The 12,844-nt window shown below is 35.8% G+C and overlaps 1 protein-coding gene across 1 annotated transcript; it reads right to left on the bottom strand.

Moving 5' to 3' along the window:
• Positions 1-5,308: 5,308 nt before the first annotated feature.
• Positions 5,309-11,394, bottom strand: LOC137959570 (uncharacterized). The gene is made up of 11 exons (XM_068806934.1): positions 11,183-11,394; positions 10,950-11,033; positions 10,350-10,457; positions 10,193-10,268; positions 10,007-10,114; positions 9,089-9,177; positions 8,900-9,004; positions 8,464-8,601; positions 7,349-7,454; positions 6,790-6,995; positions 5,309-5,644 (listed from the first exon to the last, which is right to left on the bottom strand). Exons 1-11 carry the CDS (start codon positions 11,258-11,260, stop codon positions 5,576-5,578), a joined length of 1,167 nt encoding a protein of 388 aa, XP_068663035.1. The 5' UTR covers positions 11,261-11,394; the 3' UTR covers positions 5,309-5,575.
• Positions 11,395-12,844: the final 1,450 nt, after the last annotated feature.

Genomic DNA, 12,844 nt, shown 5'->3' with positions numbered 1-12,844 from the left:
CAAGCGGACAAAGAGTAGTAGAAGGACAAGTCCATCCTGGAGGAGCATCATGGGAGGAGTAGAAGGGAGTGTTCTCAAAGAAAGTCACATACCTAGAGATAAACATCCTCCGAAGGGTAGGATTGTAACAGACATAACCTTTCTGGGTGTGAGAGTATCCCAAAAAAATGCACTTCATAGACCGAGGATCAAGTTTATTTTTATGTGGAGATGTAACATGAACAAAACACGTACATCCAAACACTTTCAAATGAAGAGAAAAAAGGATCTTCACCATTAAATAACACAGAGTAAGGAGTTTTATGATGAAGGACTGATGAAGGTACCCTATTAATGAGAAAGCATGTTGTAAGTATAGCATGAGGCCAATAGAAATAGGGTACTTTCATGGAGTAGAGGAGGCCCCGAGTAACTTCAAAAAGATGATGATTCTTCCTTTCAGCAACACCATTTTGTTGAGGAGTATAGGCACATGATGTTTGATGAATAAGCCCATTACTCTCACAAAATGATTTGAAGTCATGAGACATGTATTCCTTAGCATTATCAGATCTAAGGGTTTGAATTTTCTTCCCAAATTGTGTCAAGACCATAGCATGAAATTTTTTAAACAAAGGAAGAATTTCGGAACGCTCTTTAAATAGATATAACCAAATCACTCGAGTAAAATCATCAACAAAAATGACAAAATATTTAACTTGGGAAATATTTGAGACACATAAAGGGCCCCATACATTAGAATGTATTAGCTCAAATGGAGCAGTACTTGTAGTTGTAAGACGAGGAAAATATGTACTCCTGACATTTTTACTTAATTGACAAACCTCACAACTGATATTAGAAAGTACTTTTAAAGATGGAACCAAAGAACGAAGTGAAGGGGTAGACGGATGACCAAGTTGGTTGTGCCAAAGTTGGGCTTCAAATGTAGTGGACGATAATGCAGCCAATGGTGGAAGAGTGAAGTAGTACAAACCCCCCTTTTCATGGCCACCACCAATCACCCACTTCATAGTGAGATCCTGAAAGACACAAGAAGACAGTGAGAAGGTGATAGAACAATTTAACTGTTTGGTCAATTGGTTAACTGAGAGCAAATTGAAAGGAAATTGAGGAACAAACAAAACATCTTGAAGGGGAATAGATGAAGTAAGAGAGGAGGAACCTTTGCCAAGGACCTTGGTTTGGGTACCATCAGCAATAGTAACGAATTTATGAGGATAACAAGGAGATAAGGATTGCAACAAGTGTTTGTTACCTGATAGATGTTTGGAGGCCCCGGAGTCGATGATCCAAGAGGAAGAGGAAGAAAGCATACCTGAGGCAATAGTAGTGGCAGTAGTAGATGATGAGGGAATACATGATTCCACAAAGGACTTCATTTTCTGAAATGTAGCATAGTCCTCAGCCATAAGAGTCACATTTCCGGATGATGATTCAACCTTATCTTCATTTTTCTCAACGTTAACTGAGACTGGGTTAGTTGTGGCCCAATCAGGCTTGCCATGAAGTTTCCAGCATGATGCCACAAGGTGGTTCTGACGGCCACAATAAGTGCAAAGTTGAGGCTCAGTACGGAAAGAATTCTGATCTGTTCTACCACCTCTATTTTCAACCCCTCTCATAGTTTGACCCCCTCTCATATTTCTGCCCCGTCCTCGAGATGAGGAAGATGTTCCCCGATTTCCAGAGAACATTGCCGATGGAGCATCAATATGAGGAGGAGGGGATGGATCCGGTATCCGAAGTAATGTAGCACTAATATCATCGAAGGATGGAAGAGCAGAAGAACTTAGAAGTTGAGTTTTGGCCACCTCAAGGTATGGTTTAATATTCGATAAGCAAATGGCTGCTGCCAAAGCTTCTCTTTGTCGTTCTTGAACGGCAATATCAGTGGAATATGGCTGAGCTAGTTTCCATTCTTGAAGAAGACCGCGAAACCGTGCCAAAAATTCATGAATATTATCTCCATGTTTCGTATGCAGAATGTTTTGTAAGACATCATATATTTTTTGTAATGAAGCAGTGCTTGAGTAAAGCTTGGCACAAGTGTCCCATATGTTCTTGGCAGTTTCCAAGTGGACCACATTGTTGACCACCTGCTCTTCCATGCTATGAATGAGTTAACTTATCACCATGTTATCATCCTTAACCTACTTGTGGTAGGACGCATCTTCTTCATCAATCGGAGGAGGAAAGTTAACAACGTGGCTCAAGAGGTCACGAGTAATAAGAACCCTCTGAACCGATTGTGACCAGCTCATGTAATTGGAGAGAACTCTAAGTGGAATTGTAGTAATACGGAGTATATCACTCTTATTACTATTGTATCCAATCTCCATGATGAGGCAAGTAAAATATGGAGGTCAAGGGAAAAGGCCTTCTTCAAATAACAATTACTCTATGTAATTTGAAGAACCCATAGACCAAATCAATCACCAACAAAAGAGAACAAGAACCAATTTCTTTCACAAGGGCAAGCACCAAATTATCAACAAATTTTTGCCTTTAGAAAGTGATAATAACATCCGGCCATCACTCAACTTCTCTTGTATTCATAAAAACAAAGAGAAGAAAACAGATGCAACTGATTAGGCCTTAATCCAAACTCCAACACAAACGAGCAATAGACAAAAATTTAGAGAAGATTTAACGACAAACCAAGACACTTGGAAGAGATTTATCTTCAGCTCATGGGAGACTTTAATGTAAGAAAAAATTCAATTGTTGAAATTAAAAAAAACGGAACTACAAAGGGTAAATGACTGCTGGAATTTCATCAAACATATAATGGGCATCCAACAATATAACACAAACCCATGAGCAACCTTAAGTAGGAGAAGATACAGCAACATGTGCTGAAATTCTACCTCAAATGAGATGGATCCAAATTACATAAAGGTAATTGAATTTCACCCATCAATCTTAATAAGATGCAAACAGCAAATGATCTTGATCACTCTTGTAATTGATTTACTAAGAGTCAAGATTATAACATCAATTTAGTCATAGAAATAAATCTTTACAACATATAAAGATTTATCTTGACTTGATGTGACTCAAAATTCAAGAAGTAAAGAAAAACAGTAAAAAGGAGTATGTAAATAAGAAAAATAAACAAAAAAAAACGTAAATAAGAAGAGCATGAACTTATCTCTTTATGACTGAACTCCTTTTACAACTTCTTGAACAGATTTCATAATAACTCCATGAAGAGATCCTAAACTCCTTGCGCTGATACCATGTAGAATTTAGGATCTCATGAAATGAACTTTAGATCAACAAGAAAGAAGAAGAAGAAGAGAGAAGGAGAAGAGAAGAAGAAGAATGTGGAAGAAGAGAGTTTGGATTAAGGGAGAAGAGGGTTGCGTCAAAAAGAAAAATGAGGGCTGGACGAATTTGTGGAAAGAGAGGAGAGTGCTTCAATGCCCTACCTCTTAGCCAATGCCTTTATTTATAGTTTTACAATGCCCTTAGGGCTACAACTTGATAAAACAAAAGACATAAAAGGAACACATATTTACACTTCTATGCCATCTTTATAAAAAGTACCATATTTTACATATATGCCACTCTTTTGTCGTGTGGGCTTCTTGTCTTGAGCTCGTGGGCTTGAACCCATCTTCCAACAAATAACATGGGAGGCAAATTTATTTTTATGTGGGACATATCCGAAACAAAATATCTACAATCAAATAATACCTTAGAAGGAAGAGGAAAAAGATTCTCATTAGGAAAAAGTATGGAATAAGGTGAATGATTACCACGAACAGATGAAGGCATAGGATTAAAAGGTAGCAAGTAACAAGAATAGTATGTGGCCAGTAAAATTGTGGACCATCATTCAATGTAGAAAGGGTCAAGCAACTTTAAGTGTCTATTTTTGCATTCGACAACACCATTCTATTGTGGGGTATAGAGACAGACGTTTGATGAAGAATGCCAAGTTGATTATAGAATGATTGGAACACAAAAAAAACATGTATTCTTTTTTATTATTATATCAAAGACTTTACATTTAGTATTGAACTGGATGGAAACCATAACATAAAATGATTGAATATAGGTAACACTTTAGATATGTCTTTCATTAAAAATAACCCAGTGACTCTTGTGCAATCATGAACAAAATTAATAAAATACTTTGAATGAGAAATATTGTGAACTTGAACCGGTCCCACACATTAGAATGTACTAAAGAAAAAGGAGTTTGGCTAACATTCTCATAATGTGATTAAAAAGAACTTCTTTAATGCTTACTCAAATGATAACTTTCACAAGAAAAATCAGAGATTGTCTTTAAGGTGCAAGTGACTATAAAGAGGATAAAGAAGGTACCCTAGTCTTTTGGGCCATTGGAGGGCATTTTCTGTGAAGTTGCTACTGCAATTAATGTTGGGTTATCCAAGAAATGGGGACCTCCTTGCTCATGGCCTCCACGAATCACATATTTGGTTTATAGATCTCGGAGAACACGAGTGGGATAAAAGTCCATAAAATATTTATTTGTTTTTTGTCAATTGACTAATAGATTAAAGACTATAGGGACACTTTGGAACAAAAAAGCATTAGAAAGCTGGAATAAGGGTGTAGGAGAAGTAGATTCAATGCCTTGTTTTTTAGTTTGGGACCCATATGCAATAGACATAAATCTATTTGTGGAGCAAGGAGATAAGGATGATAGGAGACCAATATTTTCAGTCAAATGCTTAGAGGCCTATAGTCAATAATCCAAAGAGAATAAACTTGAGATGTAAGAGAAAACATACCTATACTAGAAGCAAGAGAGGAACATGTGGTGGTGGTGGGCTAGAACATAGTTTTAAGTTTTTTAAGAACTTCAAAGTCCTCTATTAACACCTGTTTAACTTTGGAGGATTCAATTATCCCATCAGTCTTGGTTGCAACATCAGTGGTGGCTTGGTTTACTGGTGGGCACCGAGCTCAACCTTTATATATCTTGTTCTTTGATGCAGAACTTTTTTAAGAGAATAGGTTTGGCAGTTCGCCTTGGAGGTGAACAAGAACATGCCTCCATTGACTTGCAATGAGCATTTCTTCGTAACCCATCAATGCTGGAGCAAAGAACCTAGCATTGCAGCATTAACGTGCTTAAGCTCAACATCTGGGGGGTACGTAGATTTCGGTAATTCATGATGCATGACGCTTGCCTTATCCGGAGGAAATTCTCATATTAACCAACGGAAAAAGTAGCCAAAAGGGCAATCACATTCCTGTGGCCATCTGAGATCTTCCAGACTCAGCATGCGAAAATCGAACCCCCAAGAAGGTAGATTGCATACATATCACCCTTAGAAGCCTCCTCGCTCAGGTGGGCATTGCAGGTTTTGCAGTTTATTTTCACTACAGGTGCAAAGTCCACTAACGCTACTGTATCGACAGTGTACCAGACAAACGAATGGCAACAAATTTTACAACACTTGAGGAAGCACCAATTTCATCAAAAGCCAGAGTTAAATACATATATTGAGGGGCCTAATGCCACAGAACCAGGCTTCCTACTCGTGGCTTCAGGTGATCAGGAAAAAAGAAAAAAGAAGCCCTCTTTCTGCACTCAGTCAAGCTTGACATTAGAGTAAAGTAGCGTGTCCCTTGTAAGTGGCATATTTACTAGCAACACAACCTGCAGAAGCCGAATCAATCAATAAGTCGCCACTTTAACAAGTATAACTAAGCAATAGTAGCCACTGACAAAGTAACAGAAAAGTACTAAATCAATAAAACACATCACTGAAGAAGGCAACCAAAATAAGAAAGCAGATCACTGGAGCAGGTTACAAAATCAACACAGCCAACATTAGTTAAAAGATTGACAGAAAAATAAAAGGAAACAGCTGAAAACCTCCAATGTTGGAGCGAAAAGGTATTACTCTGATGATCAGCAGAGAACTTCTTTCTCTTATTGAATCATGTATTCAGTTACTTAGAGTTTTCTTAATTACATGGCCCCGCCAAAGAGGTAGATTAAGTATGACAGCACATTAAGTAGTCAGGTGGAGATTTTGATTATTTCTCTAACATGAAATGCATCACATGTTCTGGGAAATGCAGAAAAGACTCCTAACCATGGAGATTCACACACTCTAACAAATACAGTCATAGTGGTAAAAACTTGGATCTAGCTGCTCTAATTCACCAGTCTGCTTGAATTAGTAGGAAATACAACTAAGTCTGTGAAGCTCTTGCTCAGTGACGAGATTTAGAAGACTAACAAAGTTTCAGAAACTCAAGAAACCGTTCAGCCAATCCATGTTAGCACAATAGGTATACCTGATCATAGGATTATTAAACCAGTTTATTTGTTCCTTTTATTCACCATCTAACCTTATTAGCATCTCTATGTGACCAGCAAACTTGAGTAACAAGATAAAGAGTGGCTCATAGATATTTGTACAATCTACAAATCGTTAAACCCAAATCATGACTTGCAAACTCAAAATCCAAACTTAATGTGTAATTTATGATTATGTTAAAACATTTTTTTAGTAGCAAGTCAAATCATGAATATTAGGTTGAAAAGTTGCGATGTCTCTAAATAATATTTTTCTTTCTTTTTTTAAATGTTGATTACACATGCACGCACACCTTCCTTACCCCCTGGTGACTTGAACTCAAGATCTCAGACTTGAAACTCCCCCATGTGTCCTTTCATGTGATTCTATATCTACATGTATGTGTCTATGTACTCCATCATGACTCACCCAATTCCCCAGTGTTAACTCAAAATCAAAAGATAGTGGCAGCAAAAGATGCAGTTTCCTGTCTTACCCCAATGATGATAGAGATGACAAGAATAAGACCAGATATCCAAGCGGTTGTAAGTGTAACCAACTTTGCTGCTACAATGGCACTCACATCTACCGGAAGCACTTCCTCCAGCCATCTCGGACTTTGTTCAGGTATATTCACCTTCAACATCACTTCTGATCCGGAACAAGGTTTGTTGTTAAATAAGACAACTCCAACAATTTGTCCTACAAAAAGGAACAAAGAAGGCAATTCACTTTCACAACAATCTGTTTCTTTTTTTTTTTTTCTTTAATGGCAGCATGCATTAAATTCAACGATAGATTATTTCAAGAATCATACAAGATATAGCAAAGGTCACATTGAAAATCATGGTATAACTTTAAATGGAGTAAAAATTCACACTAAAACTAAGATAATGGTTATTAAAATTCCACGAAACTCGACGAGTGGTTATTCTGGAGTGCAGAATGTGGCTTCATTCTGCACTTAGTGTACTCCTAATGTAAGGTTGAGATTTTTTGGAGCAAAACATCCAAAGAAAAGAAGATAAATGACACTTGAAACACAGATATTTTACCATGGTAGGTTGCTTGAAGTGAACTGAATAGCTTGCTAAGTGTTACCAGTAAGACCTCCATTCCCTGTTCAGCAACACCACTTGGTCCATATTCCTCTTCCAAAGCCTGTATCAAGCATTCAATTTATCATTATAGCTACTGTCACTAAGATATGTTAGGACAAATAACAGATATGATAAAAACAAATAACAATAAAAAGGCTACACATAAAGCCTTGATAGCCATTTGTCATGCTTCATCTGATGATCTTTTAGTTCTCTAACATCCCTGTAGTTTTCTTGTTTTCAATCCCCTTTTGTCCTGTATATCTAGTCAAAAACATTGAAAAGGAAAACACAACGCATCTATTCTTGCTTGATCTCATAAAGCTACTGCAACTAATATATGTTAGGACAAATAACAGATATGATTAAAAAAATAATAATAATAATAAAAAGGCTAAACATAAAGCCTTGATAGCCATTTGTCATGCTTCATCTGATGATCTTTTAGTTCCCTAACATTCCTGTAGTTTTCTTGTTTTCAATCCCCTTTTGTCCGGTATATCTAGTCAAAAACATTGTCAAGGGAAACACAACGACGCATCTATTCTTGCTTGATCTCATAACTGAATAACACATATATTCATACTAGACCAACAGTCAGCCTACCGTGGTCTGTCAAGTCAAACAAAGACTTCATTAACATGATATACTTCATATATGAATACGACAACATTCCAGGTGCATAAAACCTGGAAAATAGGGATCAAGTCTTTAACAAATCTAAAACTTCAATTAGGAGGATCCTCGGTCTAGTTTTTGAAATGGAAGGTCCTCAGTCTATCATTCATTATTTATTATTCCATTGACCAAAATCCCTTGCATCGTAGCTCTAAAATGAATTTCTAATAACAATAATTTAGAGTATAAGACCAAAGAAAATCAGAAGTTAAGAGGCCTTTCTAGTGGCAGCCTCCTCCCCTTTCTCTTTCAGTATTTTGAATGAAATTAGTCTATCATTTAAGAGAACATAAGAGTAAATCAATTTCAGTAAAGTATTTTCATTTTTATTTTTTTTAATATTGAACCCCATATCCTGGTGAATTTTGAAGACAGACCACAGAAGAAATCACCTGAATTCCTTTGAAACTGCCAGTAACTAACTCTGCTGGCTTATACACGCTTACAGCAAAACCTCGGTGGATATCCAATGCCTTTCTAACACCACGGACAAGAGAGACAAGACCTAGTAAGAACTCGAAGTCTGCTTTCTGCAAAAAAGATACAACTTCTATAACAATCTACAGTTTTTTTTCAAAGATTTTTATTTGAAGGAAAAATGATAATCAAAGTGGATTGAACTGTCTAAGAAAAAAGATAATCAAAACATTCTCTTTTTCTTTAAATAAAACAATTAAGTGTAACAATCTATATAAAATTACACTGTGAGAATCACATGTCCCACTAGAAGCATGTATCTTGAAGATACATAGCAAGTAAGGAAAATAAGGTAAAAGATTTTTTATTTTTTTTTGAAATGGTAAAAGATTTTCGAAAATAGGAACAGACCTTTGAAACATGCAAGTTCAAGGACAAGCCACTGGACAAGGGAGAAGTCCACTCCCCATCCAACTGCCCAAGGGAACCAACATATGATCCAGCTAACAACTTTGCCTGCATAAATTTAAAATAATTTTAGAAAAAGAATCTAAAAGTAAGTGCAACACTGCCAGCATAAATATGCAATTTTGCCTGTACCAAATTATCAAGTTGTTTGTCAACACAAGTCGCATCACATTCTTGATCAAGAGGTTCATCTAGCAAGGCTAGAGAAATGTCATCTGCAACTGCAAATATTTCAAGCATGAACCTTCAATCAACAGCCGGATGCTAATGAAGAGCCCCACTAGGCTACTTCAAAGAACAAAAGCATCAAAACATAAGAGTGTAAAATGTACTGCTTAGGTAGTTTAGTCATTTCTCAATATTCTGATTGTATTTAGAAGAATTTCATTAGCTTCAGGAAGTTTACACGTACCTATGGTCCAATTTTTGTAATTTTTGGACTAATATATATGGAGATATAAGATGCACATGTTAGAGGGGTAGAGGTGTCTTCTCCTCTACTAATCACTTAAGTTTATTTTAAGGATTAGGGGGGGGGGGGGCGTGTTTTTCCCTTAATCCAGAATCAGGCCTTCTCAACTCTGGTCTCTTTCTTTCTTCCTCTTCACCTATCTCTCTCTCTCTCAACCCTATTTCACTCAAATTTCCACGTAGAGATTTAGTAAAGTTTAGAGACATCAAGAATACCAGATTTCAACCTTGGAAATTCATGTGGCATCAGTCAACGCCTACATCAGCAAAGTCTATCCACGTAGTGCCACATCATCTTGATCTTTAAAATCCAAAAATTTCTTTCTTCCCTCATGTCTCTTCTGGTCAACTGCCACGCTGGGAAGATGAAAGAGGAAAGAAAGAAATTTTTGGATTTTAAAGATCAAGATGATGTGGCACCATGTGGACAGGCTTCACTGATGTGGGCATTGACTGATGCCACATGGATTTCAAAGGTTGAAAACCAGCATTTTTTCAAATAAGTATAAGACTTCGGTATTTTCCTAAATAAATGTTTTTATTTCGGTATTTTTCTAAATGCCCCTAAAGTTTAATTACCTGGAAGTTGTATTTCAGCTTGAATTGAATCAACAAGAGCATTGCCGATCAATAGAGAATCAACTTTACACTGTGGGGAGCCAAGCAACTCTGAAATTCGCTCTAGATCTGCACACAGTTAAATTCTATAGTCAAGGAACACAAAATTGACCCATTTCAAGAGTTTTAGTAATCAAATTGGCAAACCTTCAGTTCCACTAACTTCCACCATGAAAACGGCACGAGGCCTATCAAATGGACTTGGTGCAAGGAGCTTATCCAACTGCAAGTGAAAGGAACAAGTTAGTTGTACTAGATAAGGGAATAACATATTGAACAGTTTAAAACCACCTAATGACTCGACCTTATAAGAAGACTCGGCGGAGAGAGAGACCGGTGGTGCAAAGCCAAGCAAGATTGATACAGCTGCAGCTACTTCAGAAGGTGAAATTATTTCCCGCTGCCACAAGATCTGTAAAAGTTGTTAAACTCCAGATATCAATAGTATCAAGAAAGTGAGAGCAACAAATAAAACCAATGGGCAAAAAGAATTTGCAGTGGCTTCTAAAATGCTTGATAGCGGCAAATATTGACACATTTCTCAAATTCCAACGCGTCATAGAAGAGCAAAAGATTCAAGGGAGAAAATAGTAAAAGAGAAAAAACATATCTTGGGACAAAAACAACATCTGACCTTCGAAGTAAGTGAATCATATGGAAAAACAAATTTAGAAGCCTCATATTAAAAAGCACTCATTTTTATTGCTCATTCACATATTTAGATCAATATTCGGTATGTACGACAATATCGTTAGCAGTGCACTAGAAATATTTTTCTGAAAGCATAAAAAAATCTCCAAAGTTTAAAGCATGAAACGGCTGTGGAAGTGGATCTTTTGAGAGCCTAAGTTAGTTCACCTCAATAACAAGCCAACGAGCACAAAAATTTGAACTAGAAAAATACCCCAGGGGTTAGCTCTTCAGGACGATGACGGAAGTGAGGATTGTTGAGACTATCAAGGAATACAACAGAATTGGTGACTTCAGCCTACATGAAAATTTAATAAGAAACAACAGAAAAAACATCAGATTTGCATTATGCCTCATAAAAAGCGATAAAAGATCATGAGCCTGATCCTCGGGAAACATTTTAATTAAGATTGTGAAAAATCAGGGTAAAGTAGAGAAGAAACAAACCCTAACAACCACGACGAGAGCAAAAATGAAAATGAGTATACGGTGTCTAATGAAACGATGAGAATCCATTGGAGACATGCGAATCTAGAGAATTTCTGCACTTCTCAACGGAAATCTGGGCTTTGTTAAATATGCTCCCGGATGATCATCTGAGCTCCAGAGAGACAACTGCCGTTTTTGTTCGGAGAGAGAAAATACGCGAAAGAAAGGAGAATTAGGTGGTGAAATGTAAAAATCTTCTCAAGCTTAAAAAAGTAAAAAATTATAAAAAATAATACGACCAACTTGTAGAGTCTCCTGCGAGCCTCCAAAACTCACACCCAAAATCCTGTACCTATCGGATCTTTAGGAAGGAAGATAAATAATATATAAATAAATTAAATTAAATTATTTTAATATTATTCTATTTACATTCAATATTTGATATGTGATATAGATAAAAGTTTAAGAACAATATCATTCTAATATATAATAAAATATTAAAAATTCTTTCAAAAAATATATTTTTATATATTTTATCTCAAACATACAGTCACGAATTATTCTTATCTACAATCGAATAATAACTTATTCGGGTACAAAATAACCCTTATCCATGTATGTTTTGTGCAATAAATGGTAAATTATTAATCAGGTCAAATTATACAATCTCTAATCGAGTAAAAAAATTATTTTCAATTCATTTTATTAATTGTAAGCAAAAAATTGGGTAAACAGGTAAATTGATACCTTTACCTAATCGACATGGGGTGTATGTGGTAAGGCAAAATCCATGTGTAGGGCCCAATATAATCCTCGATCAAGTGTCAAATCTCAAAATAAGATATGTATAAATATCATCATAATATACGTTATATCGGTTACGTATTCAATCCTACATATTTTGCATGCATGGACAATCTACTAAAAAACAAATAAATGTAAATTTTAATGCACATTTAAGGTTGAGTACAATGTGGCACGTACTAGTATCCAATACTCTAATTGGCAGAACCCCAAAATTTTGTTTTTTAACTACAATCAAAGCTATATTCATGATCAGCTCAAAATTGGTGGCATACAAGAAAATTCATTTTTAGCTTGATTCAACCGGTTTAATATGTCAAAAAATCTAAAACTTTGGCCAAAAATAAAGAAAACAAGAGGTCCCAGTTCTCAGTTTCCCATACATGTAATTTTTTATATTTTATATTTATATTAAGGACTTTATCTACTACAACAATATATTTTATTCTTTCAAGTAGTAGTTTAGTAAAATGGAAAACTAATAAATTGAGGCACCATTAGTTTCTAGATTCTCAAGATTATAAATTTCCAAAAAATGTATAATTAAAATATTATTAGTGTCTTACTAGTTAATTACCTAGAAATTTAAAAAGATTTTCTTACTAGGTATTAGCATAATTTCTAAGAAAAATAAAATGTTGTATATTATTGAATCCACTTGGATTCAAACCTATTGTGGTCAAGAGAAGTTAGAGAAAAACGATACCTATAAGTGTGTGTGATCTCTCTTATAAACTATTTCATCTTCATAGTGGATTACAGTAGCGGTAGAAGACAGGACGTAATCTCACTTTGAAGCAAACTTGTATAAATCTTGTTTGTTCTCGTGCTTGTTTTTTCTTTTTTCTGCGATTATTATTATTGTTCTCATTAGTT

The sequence above is a fragment of the Aristolochia californica genome, unplaced genomic scaffold (assembly GCF_029961685.1).
Source record: "Aristolochia californica isolate CCGP_79_NKW_82.1479 unplaced genomic scaffold, dmAriCali1.0.hap1 SCAF_1, whole genome shotgun sequence".
Classification (NCBI taxonomy): Eukaryota; Viridiplantae; Streptophyta; class Magnoliopsida; order Piperales; family Aristolochiaceae; genus Aristolochia; species Aristolochia californica.
The sequence above is the reverse complement of the archived record's forward strand: the minus strand, read 5'-3'. Positions and strand labels throughout refer to the sequence as shown.

What these genes read in the sequence shown, in the direction of transcription:
- LOC137959570 (XM_068806934.1), bottom strand. Translation starts at nt 11,260, where the DNA reads ATGTCTCCAATGGATTCTCATCGTTTCATTAGACACCGTATACTCATT. An exon ending in CTCTCGTCGTGGTTGTTAGG is followed by an intron (nt 11,034 to 11,182) that starts GTTTGTTTCTTC and finishes ATTTTCATGTAG; the next exon opens with GCTGAAGTCACCAATTCTGT. An exon ending in TCATCTCTATCATCATTGGG is followed by an intron (nt 5,645 to 6,789) that starts GTAAGACAGGAA and finishes CGGCTTCTGCAG; the next exon opens with GTTGTGTTGCTAGTAAATAT.